The sequence below is a fragment of the Hippopotamus amphibius genome, chromosome 6, assembly GCF_030028045.1.
Source record: "Hippopotamus amphibius kiboko isolate mHipAmp2 chromosome 6, mHipAmp2.hap2, whole genome shotgun sequence".
NCBI classification, from domain to species: domain Eukaryota; kingdom Metazoa; phylum Chordata; class Mammalia; order Artiodactyla; family Hippopotamidae; genus Hippopotamus; species Hippopotamus amphibius.
Genome location: NC_080191.1, coordinates 91,455,642 through 91,477,507, shown reverse-complemented (window position 1 = coordinate 91,477,507; position 21,866 = coordinate 91,455,642). Strand labels below are relative to the sequence as shown.

General features: G+C 42.6%; 1 protein-coding gene across 1 annotated transcript in view; it reads right to left on the bottom strand.

The window, feature by feature from the left end:
• Positions 1-1,688: 1,688 nt before the first annotated feature.
• The window catches only part of LOC130854933 (uncharacterized), a 78,096-nt gene continuing 57,918 nt past the window's right edge, over positions 1,689-21,866 (bottom strand). The window contains exons 6-7 of the mRNA XM_057737777.1: positions 2,154-2,250; positions 1,689-1,902 (exon numbers count right to left, since the gene is read on the bottom strand). Coding sequence (XP_057593760.1) covers positions 1,689-1,902; positions 2,154-2,250 — 311 coding nt within the window. The remainder of the gene's footprint in view (positions 1,903-2,153; positions 2,251-21,866) is intronic.

Sequence of the window (21,866 nt, the reverse complement as noted above, 5' to 3'; positions counted from 1 at the left end):
CCGTTTTTTAAGCACCCCAAGAACTGAATTTGGTGTATCTATCACCTCCCAAGTCTGTCTCTTCTGTTGAGTAGCTGTGTTACACAGTCATTTCAGATCTCTAGGTCTTGGCTTCTTCATCGGCAACACAGGGAAAATATACACGGGCCTTATTTGTAGATGGAAGGGCCAAGTGAAATACACATGAAAACGTTGTAAATCTTAAAAGAATTAAATTTTGGCCTCTCATCCCATGCTAGTTTTTTAAAATCACTTAGAGGCTTACCTTACAGTAACAAGCAGAGCAGTTTTCACAAGAACTTACATGATTTGTGTTTAAAGCTACAATTAATTCACATCATTTGTTCATTATTTCACAATATCTGACTATTCGGAATAGGGAGTACTTTCCACTTACAAAGCCACGTCCATCATATGGATGAATCCACAGGCTTCATTAGTCTAACTTTTAAAGAAATTACGTAAAGACAACTAAAATGTAAACACAAGAGCTATGAGACATTTCCTTTATGAAATAATCTCTGGCATTAAATGAAACAAATGGGCCAGTGGGGCTTTAACATCGCCACTGTGCTACCCAGAATTTTTTCTTTTAACCTACAGCCACCCCTTTCCAAAATTCTGGAGGCAAAAATCAAACTTTTCCTCTCTCCTCTCTCTCCTCTCCTCCCTGACAACCCGCCCACCCCCCAGCCATTTAGTCTTCAAAACTTTTACCTGAAACGGTTCAAGCTGAATAGGATTCTACTGGGGGGGGGAGGTTGCCATGGAAACACTTTCCTGCAGGAAAAGGCCTCTTAACTCCCAAACCTTTGTATTACAAATTACAATCGAGTTTGTTTTCTCTCCTTTGAAACTTTTGACCAACAGTCTCAGGAACCACTCCACCCCTCCCTTAGAACAGGCAACGTGTACATGAAGTCAGTTAACTAAGGCTGTGGGGCTGAAGACATGTTTGTGTCAAAGTGGGAATTTTAAAGTAATCAGAACTCCCATGGGGGTCTCCTTTGGGTAAAAAAAAACCTATTCTCTGCAGTCGTGGAAGTAGCAGGTGGCAGTCGTGAAAGTAACATTTCACACCGTTCCCAGTTATTTTAAGCCCCCCTCCCACCATTTTCTTTCCTATGGAGTTCAAGAAGGGCCGCAGATGGGAGGGTCTCAGGCCCGGCTGGGAAATAGGAATGGGGGAAAGAATTGGGCATTCGGGTACCGAAGAGGGAAGGAGACTGGCCGGACGCGACGAGGAAAGAATACGTGGTGGGGACGCCAGACAGAGCCAGCCCTCGTCCCCGGTGCCCAGCCCTGGGAGAGCCAACTCAGGGCACGAAGAAGCCCTAGGCGACGGCTCCCTCCCGGGGTACCCTGTGAGCGGTGGCTGCCAGAGGGAAGCCCGAGAGGCGACAGCTCCGGCCCCGCGAGGAGAAAGGCGCGCCCTCCGCTTCTTACCTTCGGGCATCTCCAGGTCACTGCTGTGCTGCAGGTGGTGGCCTTCGCCGGCTCCCAAGTCCAACTCAGCGGGTTCCACGGCAGCTGGCGCCAGCGCTAAAGGCACCGCGTCCCCGGCCGCCGCCTTGTAGACCTCAGACTCCTTGTCCGGCTCCGCCAATCCCTTGCGCCAGCCCAACTTGGGGCTGGCATTGGGGCACACGCAGCAGCTCAGCGTGTTCCCCATGGGGCCCCTCCGCTCCTCACCGCCGCCTCGGCTCATTCCCCAACTCCGCCGCGCTCAGCAGCCGCCCCCTGCCCCAACAATGGCGCGGCGGGCACCGGCGGCACCACGCATGTAGACGCGGCTTCGCGCGCCGCTCCCCTGCCTGCCCCGGCGCCAGGCCCCGGCCAGGGCTCTGGCCCCGGCTGCACCCCCGCTGCACCCCCGCCGCCGCCTCCCCGGAGCCAACTAGTCTGCGAGGGCAGCGACCAGACCGGCTTATTTAAAAGGGGTGGGGACTGGACAAGCGCTGAGACTCGCAGCCACTGAGCGGAGAGAGCGCGGCTGGAGCTCTTCCTCCTTCCACCGCCCCTTCCGGACTGAAAGCCCCTCGCCTGGCCGGCCCTTGGCAACCGGAATGCGTCCTTCAGTCACCTGGTTACGGTGGACCAATCACAACTAGAGTTCGCTGCAAGCTCCCGCAGAGCACAGGCGCATGACTCACAATGCCCCGCTCCGGTCCCGCGGCTGCTCCGCCCCCCAAGCAGCGCGCTGGGGACTCTGGTGTCCATTCACCGTGCGCCCCTTGGAGCTTTCTGGTCCTGCGAGAAGCGCCACGGGGGTTTGTTAATGGAAGCTATCCTGAGTCAGTGGGCTCTACAAAAAGACCCGTTTGTAAACATGCCAGTTCCCTTAGCAACTCGGTTTCTCCGGGTCTGACAGCTGCCTCATTTGATGTACTGCTCCACGAACTTAGTTACACCCTAATTGTTGACCCTTATTTGTAACTAAATGCTCCTCCCCTCTTGCCTTCCAAAGAGTGTTAGTTTCTGCCTGCAGTTTAAACATAGCAACCCCTGGGGCCCTGGTCCTACTCTCAATAAAGCGCTGTGGCTATGTCTTGAATGAGACTCGAGGACACGTCACCCCTCCACTTCCTCAATGGTAAATTAGGGGCCGAACTCCTCCCTCCCACCTCTGAAACGCTGGGATTCAGCAGCTCGCTTTTTTTCGCCTGTTTCCCTCTTCCATGGCAAGAGTTTCCAGGTTTCCCTACTTTCGCCAACAGCAATGCAGAAATCACGATTTTCTCATATTGACTTGAGAGTCACAAAGTGGACTTGATTTGATGAAGATGAAAACAATAGTTAACATCTGGCAAACACTGTGCGCCCGACCCCGTTCCAAGTGGGGTGCTCGTTCAACCCTCGGGAACAAAATCCTCAGAAACCCTCATTGTACAGATTTCACAGAAACGAAGTCACGTTCCCGAGGTCACAAGATTGCTCAGGGGTGTGGCCAGGATTTGATCCCTGATTGTGTGGATCCCTAAAGGCACCTTATTGTGATCATCAGAACATAAAAGAAGTCAGATGTGGTTGGGAGTGGCAGAGTGTATCAGGATTTTCCCGTTTTAAGGAGGAACAATTTTTGGATGTGGATTATAAAATACTTTCCCTTCATTCAACATGGATTAGTCCCTCCTATGTGCCAGGCAGTGTGACCCTGAAATAATCCTGCCTTCAATGAGCTAGGGCAGGTGAGAACAAAGGCTTAGAAAGTCCAATTGTCTGGGGTCACAGTGCTGCAAAGTACTTGAACCTGAAATTCAAACCTAGAACTGTCTAACCTCAAGTAGATGCTGGAGTAAAGAGCTTGAATTTTTTCCCAGAAACACGAGAGGCATTGAATGTTGTGAAGTTACAGAGCCACTATCAGGTGGTTTGTGGTGAGGTCACTCTGGACAATAAGGAGAATTGATGGACCCAACAAGACCCATTAAGAGACTTCATATTCATCTGAGACTGGAGCGAGGGTTCAAACTGAAGGCAGTGGCAGAGGCTGGAGAGGAGGGAAAGGATTTGAGGTCATTTGGGAGGTAGAATATAAGTGCTTGGTGACTAGATATGGAACGAGAAGGGGAAAAGAGAGGCAAAAATGGCTGCTGCGGTTCTGGCTTAGGGAACCAGGCAGAGCACAGTGATTTTTTTCCTAGATAGAGTGCAGGAAGAGGAAGAGTTTTGGGGAGGAAGATCTTCTTGGGTTCTGTTAACTGGTACATGGAAATGGAGCTCTCTGGTTGAAAGCTGGATGTAACCCTCTTTAGGCTAAGTCCATTTTGTCATATTCCAACCTATGTTTTCAGAAATAACACGTATTGAGGAGTAGAATCAAGATGGCGGAGCAGGAGGTGGTACGCTCACACCCTCTTGCAAGAGCATCGGAATTACAACTAACTGCTGGACAACCATCGACAGAAAGACACTGGAGCTCACCAAAAAAACCCACCCCACATCCAGAGACAAAGGAGAAGCTGCAATGAGATGGTAGGAGGGGCACAATCGCGTTAAAATCAAATCCCATAAATGCTGGGTGGGTGACTGACAAGCTGGAGAACAGTTATGCTGCAGAAGTCCTGTGGGTTCTGAGCCCCACATCAGGCTTCCCACCCTGGGGGGTCCAGCAATGGGAGGAGGAATGCCCAGAGAATCAGACTTTGAAAGCAAGTGGAATTTGATTGCAGGACCTCCACAGGACTGGGGAAAATGGAGACTCCACTCTGGCACACAAAAACGTGTGCTCACCAGGACCCAGGGGGAAGTAGCACTGACCCCTTAGGAGACTGAACCAGACCTATCTCTTGTGTTGGAGGGTTGCCTGCAGAGGTGGGGGGCAGCTGTGGCTCACCAAGGAGACAGGGGCACTGGCAGCAGGGGTTCTGGGGAGTGCTCACTGGCATGAGCCCTCCCAGAGTCTGCCATTAGCCCCACCAAAGAGCCTGTAAGCTCCAGTGCTGCGTAGCCTCAGGCCAAACATCAAACAAGGTGGGAACACAGCCCTACCCATGGCAGACAAGAAGATTAAAGTGTCACTGAGCTCCACCCACCAAATCAGATTAAAGTTTTACTGAGCTCCGCCCACCCAGCCCAACCCACCAGCAGTCCCTCCCATCAGGAAGCACCCACAAGCCTCCTAGACAGCTTCCTCCACAAGAGGGCAGACAGCAGAATCGAGCAGTATCAGCAGTATTTCATCTTGTGGAACTGAAAATCACAGAAACAGAAAGATAGAATATGAAAAGGCAAAAGATTTTGTATCAGATGAAGGGACAAGATAAAACACCAGAAAAACAACTAAATGAAGAGGACATAGGCACTCTTCTGGAAAAATAATTCAGAATAATGATGGTGAAGATGATCCAGGACTTTGAAAAAAGATTGGATGCAAAGATTAAAAAGTTGCAAGAAAAGTTTACCAAAGACCTAGAAGAATTAAAGAACAAACAGACAGAGATATGCAACACAATAACGGAAATGAAAAATACACTAGAAGGAACTAATAGCAGATTAACGGAGGCAGAAGGACGAATAAGTGACCTGGAAGACAGAATGGTGATCATCACTAATGTGAAAAAGAATACAGAAAAAAGAATGAAAAGAACTGAAGACAGCCTAAGAGACCTCTGGGACAATGTTAAATGCACTAAACATTTGCATTATACAGGTTCCAGGAGGAGAAGAGAGAGAGAAAGGACCTTAGAAAATACTGGAAGAGATTATAGTTGAAAACTTCCCTAACATGGGAAAGGAAATAGCTACCCAAGTCCAGGAAGCACAGAGAGTCCCAGGCAGGATAAACCCAAGGAGAAACATGCGAAGACACTTAGTAGTCAAACTGACAAAAATTAAAGACAGAGAAAAGTTATTCAAAGCAACAAGGGAAAAACGACCAATAACATACAAGGGAACTCCCATAAGGGTAACAGCTGATTTCTCAGCAGAAACTCTGCAAGCCAGAAGGGAGTGGCACAATATATTTAAAGTGATGACAGGGAGGAAACTACAACCAAGAATACTCTACTCAGCAAGGATCTCATTCAGATTCAAAGGAGAAATCAAAAGCTATACAGGCAAGCAACAGCTAAGAGAATTCAGCACCACCAAAACAGCCTTACAACAAATGCTAAAGGATCTTCTCTAAATGGGAAACATAAGAGGAGAAAAGGACCTACAAAAACAAAAACAAAACAATTAAGAAAATGGTAATAGGAACATATATATCAATAATCACCTTCAATGTAAATGGACTAAATGCACCAACCAAAAGACAGACTGGCTGAATGGATACAATAACAAGACCCATATATATGCTGTCTCCAAGAGACCCACTTCAGACCTAGGGACACATACAGACTGAAAGAGAGGGGATGGAAAAAGATATTTCATGCAAATGGAAATCAAAAGAAAGCTGCAGTAGTGATACTCATATCAGATAAAATAGACTTTAAAATAAAAAATGTCACAAGAGACAAGAAAGGACACTACATAAAGATCAAGGGATCAATCCAAGAAGAAGAGATAACAATTATAAATATATATGCACCCAATAGAGGAGCACATCAATACACAAGGCAAATGCTAACAACCATGAAACAGGAAATCGACAGTAATACAATGATAGTGGGGGACTTTAACACCCCACTTACACCAATGGACAGATCATCCACACAGAAAATTGATAAGGAAACACAAGCTTTAAATGACACAATAAATCAGCTGGATTTAATAGATATCTATAGGACATTACATCCAAAAACTGATTACAGTTTCTTCTCAAGTGCACGTGGAACATTCTCCAGGATAGATCACATTTTGGGTCATAAATCAAGCCTTGGTAAATTCAAGAAAATTGAAATTGTATCAAGCATCTTTTCTGACCACAATGCTATGAGCTTAGAAATCAATTACAGGAAAAAAACTGTAAAAAACACAAACACATGGAGGCTAAACAATATGCTACTAAATAACCAACAGATCACTGAAGAAATCAAAGAGGAAATCAAAAAATACCTAGAGACAAATGACAATGAAAACACAATGATCCAAAACCTATGGGATGCAGCCAAAGCAGTTCTAAGAGGGAACTTTAGAGCAATACAATCCTACCTCAAGAAACAAGAAAGATCCCAAATAAAGAGTCTAACCTTACACCTAAAGAAACAAGAGAAAGAAGAGCAAACAAAACCCAAAGTTAGAAGATAGAGAGAAATCATAAAGATCAGAGAAGAAATAAATGAAATAGAGACAAAGAAAACAACAGCAAAAATCAATAAAACGAAAAGCTGCTTCTTTGAGAAAATAAATAAAATTGATAAACCTCTAGCAAGACTCATCAAGAAAAAGAGGGAGAGGACTCAAATCATTAAAATTAGAAAGGAAACAGGAGAAGTTACAACAGACACCACAGAAATAAAAAGCACCATAAGAGATTACTACAAGCAACCATATGCCAATAAAATGGACAACATGGATGAAATGGACACATTTTTAGAAAGGTATAACCTTCCAAGACTGAATCAGGAAGAAATAGAAAATATGAACAGACCAATCACAAGGAATGAAATTGAAACTGATTAAAAATCTCCCAACAAATAAAAGTCCAGGACCAGAAGGCTTCACAGGTGAATTTTATCAAACCTTTAGAGAAGAGCTAACACCCATCCTTCTCAAACTCCTCCAAAAAATTGCAGAGGAAGGAACACTCCCAAACTCATTTTGTGAAGCCACCATTACCCTCATACCAAAACCAGACAAAGACACTACAAAAAGAGAAAACTAGAAACCAATATCACTGATGAATTTAGATGCAAAAATCCTCAACAAAATACTAGCCAACAGAATCCAATAACACATTAAAAGGATCATACACCATGACCAAGTGGGGCTTATCCCTGGAATGCAAGGATTCTTTAATATATGCAAATCAATCAATGTGATACACCAGATTAACAAACTGAAGGATAAAAACCACATGATCATCTCAATAGATGCAGAAAACGCTTTTGACAAAATTCAACACCAATTTATGATAAAAACTCTCCAGAAGGTGGGCAAAGAGGGAACCTACCTTAACATAATAAAGGCCATATATGACAAACCCACAGCAAACATCATTCTCAATGGTGAAAAACTGGAAGCATTCCCTCTAAGGTCAGGAACAAGACAAGGATGTCCACTCTCGCCACTACTATTCAACATAGTTTTGGAAATCCTTGCCACAGCAGTCAGAGAAGAAAAAGAAATAAAAGGAACCCAAATTGGAAAAGAAGAAGTCAAACTGTCACTCTTTGCAGATGACATGATACTATACATAGAAAATCCTAAAGATGCCACCAGAAAGCTACTTGAGCTAATCAATGAATTTGGTAAAGTTGCAGGACACAAAATTAACACACAGACATCTCTTGCATTTCTATACACCAACAATGAAAGATCAGAAAGAGAAATTAAGGAAACCATCCCATTCACCATTGCAACAAAAAGTATAAAATATCTAGGAATAAACCTAACCAAGGAGGTAAAAACCTGTACTCAGAAAACTATAAGACACTCATGAAAGAAATCAAAGAAGACACAAACAGATGGAGGGACATACCATGTTCTTGGATTGGAAGAATCAACATTGTGAAAATGACTATACTACCGAAAGCAATTTACAGATTCGATGCAATCCTTATCAAATTACCAATGGCATTTTTCACAGACTAGAACAAGAAATTTTACGATTTGTATGGAAACGCAAAAGACCCCAAATGGCCAAAGCAATCTTGAGAAGGAAAGACAGAGTTGGTGGAATCAGGCTTTCCAACTTCAGGCTATACTACAGGGCTACAGTGATCAAGACAGTATGGTATTGGCAGAAAAACAGAAATATAGAGCAATGGAACAGGATAGAAAGCCCAGAGATCAACTACAGTCCACTAATGTATGACAAAGGAGGCAAGGATATACAATGGAGAAAAGGCACCCTCTTCAATAAGTGGTGCTGGGAAAACTGGACAGCTACATGTAGAAGAATGAAATTAGAACACTTCCTAACACCATACACAGAAATAAACTCAAAATGGATTAAAGACCTAAATATAAGGCCAGACACTATAAAACTCCTAGAGGAAAACATAGGAAGAACACTCTTTGACATAAATAACAGCAAGATCTTTTTTGATCCACCCCTTAGAATAATGGAAATAAAAACGAAAATAAATAAGTGGGACCTAATGAAACTTCAAAGCTTCTGCACAGCAAAGGAAACTATAAGCAAGACGAATAGACAACCCTCAGAATGGGAAAAAATATTTGCAAACGAATCAAGAGACAAAGGATTAATCTCCAAAATATATAAACAGTTTATCCAGCTCAATATCAAAAAAAACAAACAACTGAATCAAAAAATGGGCAGAAGACCTAAATAGGCATTTCTCCAAAGATGACATATGGATGGCCAAGAGGCACATGAAAAGCTGCTCAACATCACTAATTATTAGAGAAATGCAACTCAAAACTACGATGAGGTATCACCTCACACTGATGAGAATGGGCATCCTCAGAATATCGACAAACAGTAAATGCTGGAGAGGGTGTGGAGAAAAGGGAATGCTCTTGCACTGCTGGTGGGAATGTAAATTGATACAGCCACTATGGAAAACAGTATGGAGGTTCCTTGCAAAACTAAAAATAGAACTACCATATGACCCAGCAATCCCACTGCTGGGCATATACCCAGAGAACACCATAATTCAAAAAGACACATGCACTCCGATGTTCATGGCAGCACTATTGACAATAGCCAGGACATGGAAGCAACCTAAATGTCCCTCAACAGATGAACAGATAAAGAAGATGTGGTACATACATACAATGGAATATTACTCAGCTGTAAAAAGCAATGAAACTGGGACATTTTTAGAGACATGGATGGACCTAGAGACTGTCATACAGAGTGAAGTGAGTCAGAAAGAGAAAAATAAATATTGTATATTAACACATATGTGGACTATAGAAAAATGGTACAAATCAACCGGTTTGCAAGGCAGAAATAGAGACACAGATGTAGAGAACAAACATATGGACACCAAGTGGGGAAAGCAGTGAGGGCTGGGGTGGGGAATGAATTGGGAGATTGGGATACCAAACTGTACACTCTAAATATATGGAGTTAATTGTAAAAAATAAAAATTAAAAAAGTCCAATTAAAAAAAAATAAATAACACGTATTAAATGAATTTTAAAATGTGATTGGGGAAATTCCCTAATATTGACAGCTAAGACCATCATATTTTCATGGAGCAACTTGGAATCTACGGTTTTAGCAAAATGAGGCATCCTATGTAAAATAAAACTGGTAAATGAAAACATTTAAAATTCTATTGTCCAAGTATACACAAAGTAATTGAAGCTGTGCGTAGAGAAGTGATTGCCTTGAGAAGATGTGTATAATAAGGAAAGGAAGGGAGGAAAGGAGGAAAAGAGAGAGGGAAGAAGGAAAGAAAGAAGGAAGGAAGGGAAGGAAGGAAAGAAGAAAGGGGTCTTAGAAAATAGGGAGATTTAAGTGGCTTTTAGGTAAGCCCACCAAATGGAGCAGTGGAAATCAAGGGACCTGAGTATTCATCAGGAACGACTGACCAGGTGAGTCCCACGAGGGTAGGGATCACATCTGCTTCTCATTTCTGGAACAGAGCACTTAGCACAGTACCTGGCCAGTAGACGCTCCATTCGTCATTCCCTAAACAGAATCCAGTGTTGTCCGGAGGACAGGAGAGCTGTGAATACCTTTGGCTGTAGCTACTGGGTGACTGGGGATGTGGGCAAGCTGGAAGGCAGGCAGTGAGTAAAGAAATGAATAGGAGGTGAGAAAGTGGAGACAAGAAGCCTCTTCCCAAACATTTGGCTGAGAAGAGAGACGTGGTAGTCATTAGAAGGAGATGCACAGTTAATAATGCTTTTTTCTTTTTTTTTAAGATGGAAAAAAATGTGAGTATATTTATATGTTAAAAGGTTAAGAGCCAATGGAGAAAAAGGAGTTTGACGTTAGAGGAGATGGGAGAACTGACAGAACGAGGTCCCAAGAAGGCAGAAGTGGATGCACTCCGGGGTAGGCATAGATTACCTTTGGACTGAGAGAAATGCAGGGAATCTGGATCTGATGACCTTTATTTTTCTCTATTATAATAGGCTTCTATTCGGAGAGCTACTCTGGGAAAGAGAGGATCATGTGTAGAGAAGTTTACACATCAGAAAATCTCCATATACCTAACAAAAAAACAAATAATATCTTCCCTCAAAGTTGGATACATTGAAAAGAAATCTGAGCAAAAACCAAGAAGCTCAGGTATAAATAGGTATGTCACAAAAGTGGAGGGTGGGAACTATTTGTTCCTCCAATAGTTAAAAGAAATAACAACTCTGAGGGGAAGAGCTTAAAAAATTAAGAAGAAAATGACCTGGAATTGCAAAAAGTGTGAACATTTACAAACTCTTTAATCACATGAGACCAGAAAAAAGACAGGAGGGAATATTCTCCGTTATTAAAAGGATACCAGGAGGAAAAAAGTCACCTCAAAAATCAGGGAAGCAAGGATGAGTAATATTTAATGTAATTGTTTAAAAGATATAAGTAAGGTTTAGGGACAAAAATAAGCAATATATTGAAAGGTGGGAAACCACAGCGGAATGGGAAAGGAGTCAATGAAGTTGAGTTTCAGTAAACAACATCTGTTAAATCCTTAGGACCCAGTGACTACATTCCAATGATAATAATAATATTGTCTGAAGTCCTACGAATGTCATTAGATACCATTTTGGATGATTCTTATAGACTTGAGACAATGCCTAAGATTAAGTTTCAAACTAGTACCTGCGTTTAACAGACACATACAAAAATAGATATGCGTGACCTTGAAAATGAAAGAACTTTTAATTTTCTAAGTAGAAAAAATAACTGGAAGCATCATTATGAAAATGGATTTGAAAATATTTGAAGAGAACACTGGAAGGTGGTAAGAAAAAACCCTATCCTTTCATGACAGTGGCATTTCTGGGAGAGCAAAAGGAAGCAAAGAGAAGTAATGCGGTTGAATTAAGCAGAGTCTGGTTCTGTGACAGAACCTGACACTTTACATATGCCTACTGACGCCTGAACATTCCCTGGGAGAACTTCATGGTTAGTGTTTTAAATGGATCTCAAGTAAACTCATTCATTCATTCATCTTACTCATCCAATACCTGTTCAATACCCGAGCCCTTCCCACAGGCCACACTTTTTAAGTGCAGGGAATGTTGCTTTGACAAAGAAAAGCAAGGGCCCTGTTCTCATGAAATGTACCTTCTAATAGGGGAGTCAACAGACAGTCTTATCTATCGCATCTCAAACTCATGGCCCAGGGTGGTTACTGGTCTCCAGCTACTGTGACTTCCTTCCAGACAGTAGGATGAAGGAGAAGGAGGGGGATTTTTCAGAAGAGCCATGTAGTACAGTACTAACATATCACTGGCTTAAAGCTTAGTCTTGTGGCCAAACATAGCTGCAAGGGAGGCTCACAAAATGTAACCATATAGCTGAGTAACTAAATGCAGAATGGAGAACTAGATATTGAAACTGGATACTGAAAGCACTCTCTATAAGGAACGATCTGTAAGAAAAGATTAGAGAAGTTCCAACTTCAAGAATGATCATGAGGGACTTCCCTGGTGGCACAGTGGTTGAGAATCCGCCTGCCAATGCATGGGACATGGGTTCAAGCCCTGGTCCCGGAAGATCCCACATGCCATGGAGCAACTAAGTGCGTGGGACACAACTACGGGGCCTGTGATCTAGAGCCCACAAGCCACAACTGTTGAGCCCATGTGCCACAACTACTGAAACTCACACACCCTAGAGCCCATGGGCCACAACTACTGAGCCTGCATGCTGCAACTACTGAAGCCCATGCACCTAGAGCCCGTGCTCCCCAACAAGAGAACCCACCACAATGAGAAGCCCATGCACTGCAACGAAGAGTAGCCCCCCCTCGCAGCAACTAGAGAAAGCCTGCGCTCAGCCAAAAATTAAAAAAAAAAAAAAAAAAAGATCATGATAAAATTTCATAGCCCTTTGCAAGCATATATGAAAAATTTACACAAGGAATTCTATAATGATCTTTTCTTAAGCTAAGAGAACAGAAAAAGTGAAGAGAGGCTTAAACTATAGAATAAAACTAGGTTAGATGCAAGAAAGAGTCTGTTAGTCAAGTGGATAGGACTGTATATTTATATTTGTGTGTTATGACTAATTGGATTCTATCTTGAGTATTACGACTAGTTGTTCTCATAAAGAGGAGTCTATGTGTAAGTAATATGCACATTTTTTCTGGACATAGAGTCTACCCTTATCATCATATTCTCAACAGCATATGTGAACGAAAGAGTTAAGAATTACTGTTACACCTGATTTGATGCGGAACAACTTGACTTTTCTCATTCCCGACTTCAGAACATTATAATCCAGATTTTTTGGTAAGTGGAACATTCAATGGTACTGGTAGTCATATTGTAGTAAACTACCCAGTGTAGTAAACTACTCCTTCTGAATTGTTCTCCCACCTTCTCTCTTCTCACAACAACTAGGTTTCTTTCCGCCAAGTGAATCCGTTGAGATGAGAATGTGAATTTAGTTCAAATGATGCTCTAACAAAATGTTAAAGGTGTTAGTTTGCCGTATCATCAGGGCAGTTAATGCTTACTGGACAGGTCAGTTCTGGCCCCAAATATCCTCTGTGGCTACATCAGGGCATTTTCTGAGACAAGTTCTAGGAAAATCCTGCAGTTTTAAGACAGACTAGGGGTTTCCTTTTGCCTTTCTGGGACCGTTAGTTTTCTCTGCCATTTAATAGTTTATTGATTTCCAGTTCCATCTGTCAGAGTGTTACAGGAAATCTAAAATCTTTCTCAGCCCACTGCTAGTGCTTCCTCCAATCACCTCCAAGTGGGGGTGGAAGAGCCTTTCTCTTCTGGAAGTGCCTTTCTCTTCTGCAAGTGCCTTGTTCAGGCTCCTGGTTTTCTAAAGCAGATGCCAGCTCTACTCTGAGCTCCAAAGACTGTAACAGCATGTGGTCTGCACTTAGCTAGTTTCATGAGAGAGCTCCCCTCTGCACTCGCCCAGGAAATAACTCACTGCCAAATCCACTCAGAACAAGGCAGAATATGAAAAATACATTAGATGCTCTCAATTGTTTGTTTTCTTAACCATGCCAATGCTGCTTTCCCCCAGCACGTCCATATTTCACTATTTCCAGCTGTGTGATATTTTGGTACATTTAAAATGTCAACTTTATTCCCTTAAAATGGAATCTTTGGCCAAGTTGCCTTACTGAAGTCAGAATCATTTTCTTGCAATGACTTAACATGTTCCCCTCGATTTCTCCTAGTAGCCTTTTTGAGAAAGGCCTCCTCAAATGAAGCTGATGTCAGAATCAGAAACACTGTAGGAGGAGGAGTTTCATTAAACTTGACAGCAGGGAAAACATTTGAAGATATCTTTTTGTTCCTTTTATGAACTTTTATTGAGATACAGTTAACATACAATAAACTGTATGTATTTAGAGTGTACAATTTGGTATCCCAATCTCCCAATTCATTCCCCACCCCCCCACCCTCCCCCCACTTTCCCCACTTGGTGTCCATATGTTTGTTCTCTACATCTGTGTCTCTCTTTCTGCCTTGCAAACTGGTTGATTTGTACCATTTTTCTATATTCTGCACATATGTGTTAACATATGATATTTGTTTTTCTCTTTCTGACTCACTTCACTCTGTATGACAGTCTCTAGGTCCATCCATGTCTCTAAAAATGTCCCAGTTTCATTGCTTTTTACAGCTGAGTGATATTCCATTATATATATGTACCACATCTTTTTTATCTATTCAGCTGTTGAGGGACATTTAGGTTGCTTCCATGTCCTGGCTATTGTCAATAGTGCTGCCATGAACATTGGAGTGCATGTGTCTTTTTGAATTATGGTGTTCTCTGGGTATATGCCCAGCAGTGGGATTGCTGGGTCATATGGTAGTTCTATTTTTAGTTTTGCAAGGAACCTCCATACTGTTTTCCATAGTGGCTGTATCAATTTACATTCCCACCAGCAGTGCAAGAGCATTCCCTTTTCTCCACACCCTCTCCAGCATTTACTGTTTGTCGATATTCTGAGGATGCCCATTCTAACCAGTGTGAGGTGATACCTCGCAGTTTCGATTTGCATTTCTCTAATAATTAGTGATATTGAGCAGCTTTTGATGCGCCTCTTGGCCATCTGTATGTCTTCTTTGGAGAAATGCCTATTGAGGGTGAAGATGTCTTTTTAACCATGTTTATCTCCTGGAAACAAAAACTCATAGATTTTAGGATATGAATTTTTTTCATGATGGCCCTACTGCCCTATTCTGGAGACAAAAGTTCTGGAAGTACTTCAGCGTGGCATCCACCCTGAAGTACTTCTAGAACTTTTCTATCAGAAGGAATTAGGACAGCAAACTGGATGCAGGTAGGGGCCAGGGAACTTCTCTTAAGAGTCATATTTCAATGGAAAGCACACTTGAAAAAAGCTCCAACCACTTAGGTTACACTGGTTGTCCGCTCTGGTGAGTAGGCCTGGGCTCTGTAGGGTGCTCGTTTGATGAGCCTAGGTTGAGTAACACCATACACCCCATGAGCTGTTTCTTTCCAGTTGTACTTACTACGCAGATAAAATCAAATACTCCTCTGAAAATAATAACTCTGGTTATGCAATCAATGCTTTGCCCAGGAGAGGCAAAGAAAAGCTGAGACCACAGGAGCAGCTGAAGCCAGTGTACAAAATGAATCTACCCTGTTCTTTGCAACCACAGTGTTTGCTCTGCCCCACCTTGCCATCTGGTAAACCTCTACTCAGTCTTTGAGGCTTATCTCAAGCAAAGCCTCCTCTGCAATGCTTTTCTGACTCCACCAAGGCTGTGAGATTCTGCATCTTCAGTGCAATCGGTTCAGTAAAGCAGCCTTGTGTCACATTGTATGGTAATTATTTGACACCCTCATTAAACTAGCCAATCCCCTGAGGACAGAGCTATTTTATTCAGCTTTTTGTATTATTCCACTGTTTTTATTCAGCATGCCCGGCACTAACTATAATGCCTGGCTTGTGGCAGTCTCAATATATTTCTCTTGAATGAAGAGATGAATGAAAAAGTAGAGAGTACCAACAATCCCAAGTTGAGAACTGTTATAATTGTTTTTTATTTTTCAGTCTTCTCTATTCTCTTCTGTGCCTCTGCTTCTAGTTTCTGTTCCCCTATAGCATTTTTAAAACAACAGTCATTTTCTAACTCTCACAATGTTGTGGGTCAGGAAATCAGTCAGGGCACAGTCGGACTGCTCATCCCTGCTCCAGGACAGCTGGAGCCTCAGCTAGAGTGGATCTAGCAAGTGGACACAGCTGAGATGGCTCTTGCAGGACCACACAGCTGCAGTGTCTGTTCCAGCTGTCAGCTGGGTTCCTCCGTTCCTCTCCATGTCACATCTCCTGAGGCTGGAGTGTCCACAGTGGCTTCTTCACTCCCACATCAGATCCCTGGCCTGCGAAGGCTGGGACATCTGGGGCTGGCTAGACATCCCTCACCACATGGTGGTCTTGGAGTAGTCACACTTCTTACTGGACACAGATATGTAATCCCAGTGTGTTTCACTTCTCTGGTAAGCACATTAATCTAAAAATATGGGGGAGGGACTTCCTAGGTGGTGCAGTGGTTAAGAATCTGCCTGCCAATGCAAGGGACACAGGTTCAAGCCCTGCTCCAGGAAGATCCCACGTGCCTCAGAGCAACTAAGCCCGTGCACCACAACTATTGAGCCTGGGCTCTAGAGCCTGCGAGCCACAACAATTGAGCCCATGTGCCACAGCTACTGAAGCCCACATGCCTAGAGCCCATGCTCTGCAGCAAGAGAAGCCACGGCAATGAGGAGCTCGCACACCACAATGAAGAGCAGGCTCTGCTTGCCACAACTAGAGAAAGCCCGTGCACAGCAACAAAGCCCCAATGCAGCCAATAAATAAATTCATAAAAAAATTAAAATTAAAATTAAAAAATATGGGGGAGGGACTTCCCTGGTAGTCCAGTGGTTAAGACTCCGTGCTTCCAATGCAGGGGGTGTAGGTTCAGTCTCTGGTTGGGGAACTAAGATCCCACATACTGTGCAGTGCAGCCAAAAAATAAAAAATATAAATAAATAAATAACAATATGAGGGAGGTGTGGTGAGCAACATTCCTTCAATTAGAGGAGAAAAACCTCAGCGCAAACTTCTTCACTGTTATGAAGTTCATCCAGACCACCACCTTACATTGGATTATGCTAAACTTACTGTAACCAAATCTAAGTCTTATGCACCACCTGCCATTCAAATAATTCCTTTCCCTGCTTTGTCACTGAGTTTTTTGGTAGCTGAAAAGAACACAGATTTCTTGCAGAAACAAATTTGCCATAGGTGAAGTTTATTTTGTGATGTCCTAACTTATATGTTGAAAATAACATATAGTATTTTAAATCAAGTGGAGAAGAGTAATAGATGAAATATACTAAAGTTTACAGGCTAAGAATATCGTATTTTTCTAGTGATTACTTCAACAGAGCAACTTCGAATCTGCAGTTTCAGCAAAGGAGATGTCCTTTGTAAAACGAAACCATTGGTGAAAACAACACTGAATGTTATTATCACTGCTAGTTTTAACTAGCAATTTCCATGTGAATGTGTACTGTGAAGGGTTTGACATGCATAAAGGAATACCCACAAACTCCCATGAGACAGTAATCTGAAAGCCCCTCGAGGAAGCTCTCCACCTGGGACCAAAGACCCACCTGACCCCATTACATAAGGATCTTCCCTTCTCCTAGGAAGGAGGTGGAATGAACACGCTGTTTGCTATTGCCTGCCTTTGAAGAAAGGTATGCCAAGGTCTGTGTGCCCTTCCCCAGAAGTATCAGGGGAGGAGCCTGTAACATCTGCAAACTCTGTTTAGTGCTCTTTGGGGTAGAAATCATGCTCTGGGACTTCCTAGGTGGCGCAGTGGTTAAGAATCCGCCTGACAATGCAGAGGTCACGGGTTCGATCCAAGCTCCAGGAAGATCCCACATACCACGGAGCAACTAAGCCCGTGTGCCAAAAAAAAAAAAAAAAAAAGAAATCATGCTCTGCTGGCATTTTATGTTTCTATAAAAGAATAGGGAGAGAATGGACTGGAGAACTCGAGGTTTGGGGGGGGCGGGGGGTGAAGGGGAAGCTGATACAAAGCAAGAGAGTAGCACAGACATATATATACTACCAACTGTAAAATAGATAGCCAGTGGGAAGTTGTTGTATAACAAAGGGAGTTCAACTCGAGGATGGAAGATGCCTTAGAGGACTGGGACAGGGAGGGTGGGGGGGACTCGAGGGAGGGTGGGGGGGAGTCAAAGGAGGGAGGGAATACGGGAATATGTGTATAAAAACAGATGATTGAACTTGGTGTAACCCCCAAAAAATAATACATTAAAAAAAAAAAAAAGAATAGGGAGAAACTTGCCCCTCAAAGTCCTCAATGAGACAGGAAGACTGTGGTTAGGGAGCAATTGTGATTAGGTATCTGCTGAGGAGAAAAAAAGAAACAGGAGCAGAAAAATATACATTCCCTTTAGGTATCCTTACAGGGCCTTGACTGAGGGCCAAACAATCACAGAGAGAGCAATGCCAGTTCTGAGGCTCAGGATAATTTGGATAATTAATTATAATTAAGTAGCAATGAATAATGATTTGAATAATTGAAGCTTCCCCACCTTCAGTGTGCGGGCTGGGAGCAGCGCCATGCTGAGCCGTAATGGAGCCTGAAACAAAGGAGAAATTAGTCATACTTACCTATCTCTATTAAAAGTGTTGACATTTTGTTCATTATAGATTTTTAAGCATATTTTTATTAAAAATATTCCATTAAATAGTATTTATCTTGATCACTGAGTGTCTTGATAGCCCCTTAAAAACTTGGCACCTGTGGCAAGTGACTCATTATCCCTCCCCCTGCCACCCCCGCCAACCAGGCCCTGTGCCCAGAAGCAATGTGAGGGGTACTCTGGATATTGCTTGGCCTGGCCTTGACAGAGAATAAAGGGAGAGTCAAATCCTGGCATTGGTCCCTGAATTTTGGTGTCCTAAAAGTTCCAAAACACTGAGCTCCAAAGAATCAAATTCCAGTCTGGGCCAGGGGTGGAAGGCAGACCCAAGTCTTGCATGTACCACTATGACCCCATTTTACAGATGAGAAACTGAGACTCAGTACGACTGACAGGTATGCCTAGATCGCAAATCTAGAAAGTGGCACATGAGGACTTCAATCCAGGCTGCGTGGACTCCACGGGCTATGCTCTCAGCCACTGGGCTCCAAGCGACTGCCCACGCACTGTGTTTCCTACTGTTCCCCAGTGAAAAAGACAAATATCCTTTTTCTCTCTTACCATAACAGCCAGTTACATGTTATGAGAAAATATCTTCTATTAACTTTTAATAAATTTATGGTCTTTTTCCTCTTACAGAAGTAATAGATATTCACTGAAGAGAAATTAGAAAATACATATAAATGAGAAATCAAAATCCCGCCCCTAGGGCCACCCACTATTAGCACTTTGTTGCATATCTCTCCAAGCTTTATTTTATTTATTTATTTTTTGTTTTCTAAGCTTTATTTTAATAAAGATACATTATATGTATACGATTTTAAAATGAAACTATGCTATGCATGCAGTTTTTTAAAATATGTTTTCTTCACTTAACAATATACCTTGAACATCTTTCTCTGTCATTGCTTTTTTGCAGAGTAATTTGTAATGGCTTAATAATATGCATTCATCCTTTCATGAATATTTACTGAGGGCCTGCTACTTTCCAGGCATCAGCTAGGCACTAAAGACACATCGGTTAACAAAACAAAGAATTTGGCCCTCTAGGGTTGCCACTGAAGTAGAAGGAGACCTTCAAAAATAAATGAATAAATGTGTGTCAGTTAAGAGGGACACTACTTAGGATGTGTCAGGGAGTCTTCTTTGATAAGAGGCTATTATAGGCTTAACTGTCCCTTAAAACTGTCCCCCATAAAATTTATATGAGGAAGCCCTAACCCCCAGTACCTCAAAATATGACCATATTTGGAGACAGTTTCTTTAAAGTGGTAATAAGCCACACTGCGATCATCGAATGAATGGACAATAGTGCAGGTAACAGTGGTAGCATTATGTTGAAAAGAAGAGGAAAAAAGTGTCACATAAATACCCCTAGATAATGATGTCGTAAATAACATGAGCTGGCTTGTTCACTGGAGACTCAATGCTACTTTCCCCTTCTGTGCTCTCCCTGCACCTACATTTCTAGAATCTCTGTCTGCAGAGTTATATTCTATAGGATATATTCTGAAAATGAAAGACACTAGCTCAAGATTTCAAAGATTGAAATGATGTAGCCATTAGTGTTCCTGTATAGGAGTCATCATCAGATATGAGGTCTAACAGTAGCTTCTGTGTGTCCTGTGAGTCGCTCATGTTTGAGCTACAAGGAGCTGAGATAAACAGTACCGGTTCCTTGTGATGCAAGCATTTCTGATTTTCTTTTCTTTTTTTAAAGTACTAAGGATCTTTTTTTTCTTTTCAGGTCTGATTTGAATCTGTGGCTGCAGATAATAGGTCGCTTTTTTGAGAACAAAAGCTGGCATTATCTTCATTCTTTGCAAGTTGTTAGCCACAAAGTTAAACCTTATTCTCATAAACATTTCTGATTTTCTTAACTCTCTCTCCCTTGGCCTCCTAAAGAGTTTTGCAAGCTGGAAATACTTAGATTAGGTTCTTGTGACCAAGCACTGACACATAACAAAGTTAATATGTGTAGAAAAAAATATTTGTGAAAGAAGAGAAATGAAAGAATGGATTCCACAATTCTTAGCAAATCTTCCCGCTATTAAGATTTACCAAGTTAGCAATCATTTTACTACTAGAAAACTAATACCTGCATTAAAACAAATAATGATGCACATTTGTGATATGAGTATCTCATCCTTGTTCCAGCGTGGATATTCTTAACAATGCCAACTCCTAGGTAAAAATTCCTTCTCAATAGAATGCTCTGTCCCAGGACACGCAGGCTCACCCAGATCTGGGAGCTATGTGTGGGGCTGGGTGTGTGGAGTGCCACAGGGGCTTAGAGTTAGTAACTGCGCTAACATGTAGCATCGCTGCATGTTTTCAGGGTTTATAGCCTAACCAACAAGGTAGGAAAAACTACATTCACCAGAACTCCCAAGGGGACTGGAGGAAGCAACTGGGTCTGGTAGAGCTCATCCCCTCCAGACAGCTTTGGGAACAGGAGAAGGGGTGCACTGTTTTATAGCGGACCTCGCATGGTGAGGGGTGTGGGCTTTTAGGAAGGCTGTGAAGCATGAGTGTAAGAGCAGGAGGACAGGGGAGGAATATTGTGTATTATGTGATGTACGGCATTCTTGATTCCTCAGTCATGGGACCAAAGCCATGAGCTACTTGACTGGAGAGAGTTCTCGAGAAGAGGTGTGCAGGGCAGAACTCAACACCCACACAGACTCACAAGTGGCGAGGGGGTAAAGGAAGGAATAAGGCTGGGACTTCTCAGGGAGCTTGGGGAAGGCACTCGAGAATCAGACAGGTTAAGCGTACCCTATTTGTTGACAATCTTCCATATTAAGATCCTAGAGGACCCCAAAGGCTCTTTGGGAAGGGTCACATGGAGGTGCACCAGTACCTTTCTGGTCAGCACTGAGAATCCAGGAGGCTAGCGTGGAAAACACTGAAAGAGATGACTATATACTTGGGCTCTAGTACATACTTTCTGTGAGTCTCAGGTTTCCTCATTGACACAACGTGATAAAAGAATACTGCCCCCCACACTGGGCTACTGTAAATATCGAAAGATATTCATGAACATCAAAATGTTTTGTGCATGACCGCTGTTTCAGTTCCATCTATTTATGTCTCTGGGCTTCTCTAATTGACAACAGGAAAAGCCATGGAGAAAGCTCTTTTCCATCATCCTCTTAGTTCAGCAGTGGATTCTAGTATAACTTCATACCAGTTCTGCCAGTGAGTCAGTTTTATTCCTTTAAGAAACACTTATTTAATACTTACACTGTGTTAGGTGCTGGAGATACAGAGGGGAGCAGTCATTTATCTCTAGTGTGGGTCTGACTTCTGTGATTAACTCTCAATCACTTCCAAACTCTTGGGGGGGGAGGGAAGAGGAGTATTATTTATCGAGTCCTCAAACCCCTGCAACATAACTCTCAGCCTGGTGACAAGCGTTTGGTGAGCTCCACATCTTATCTCTAACAGACAG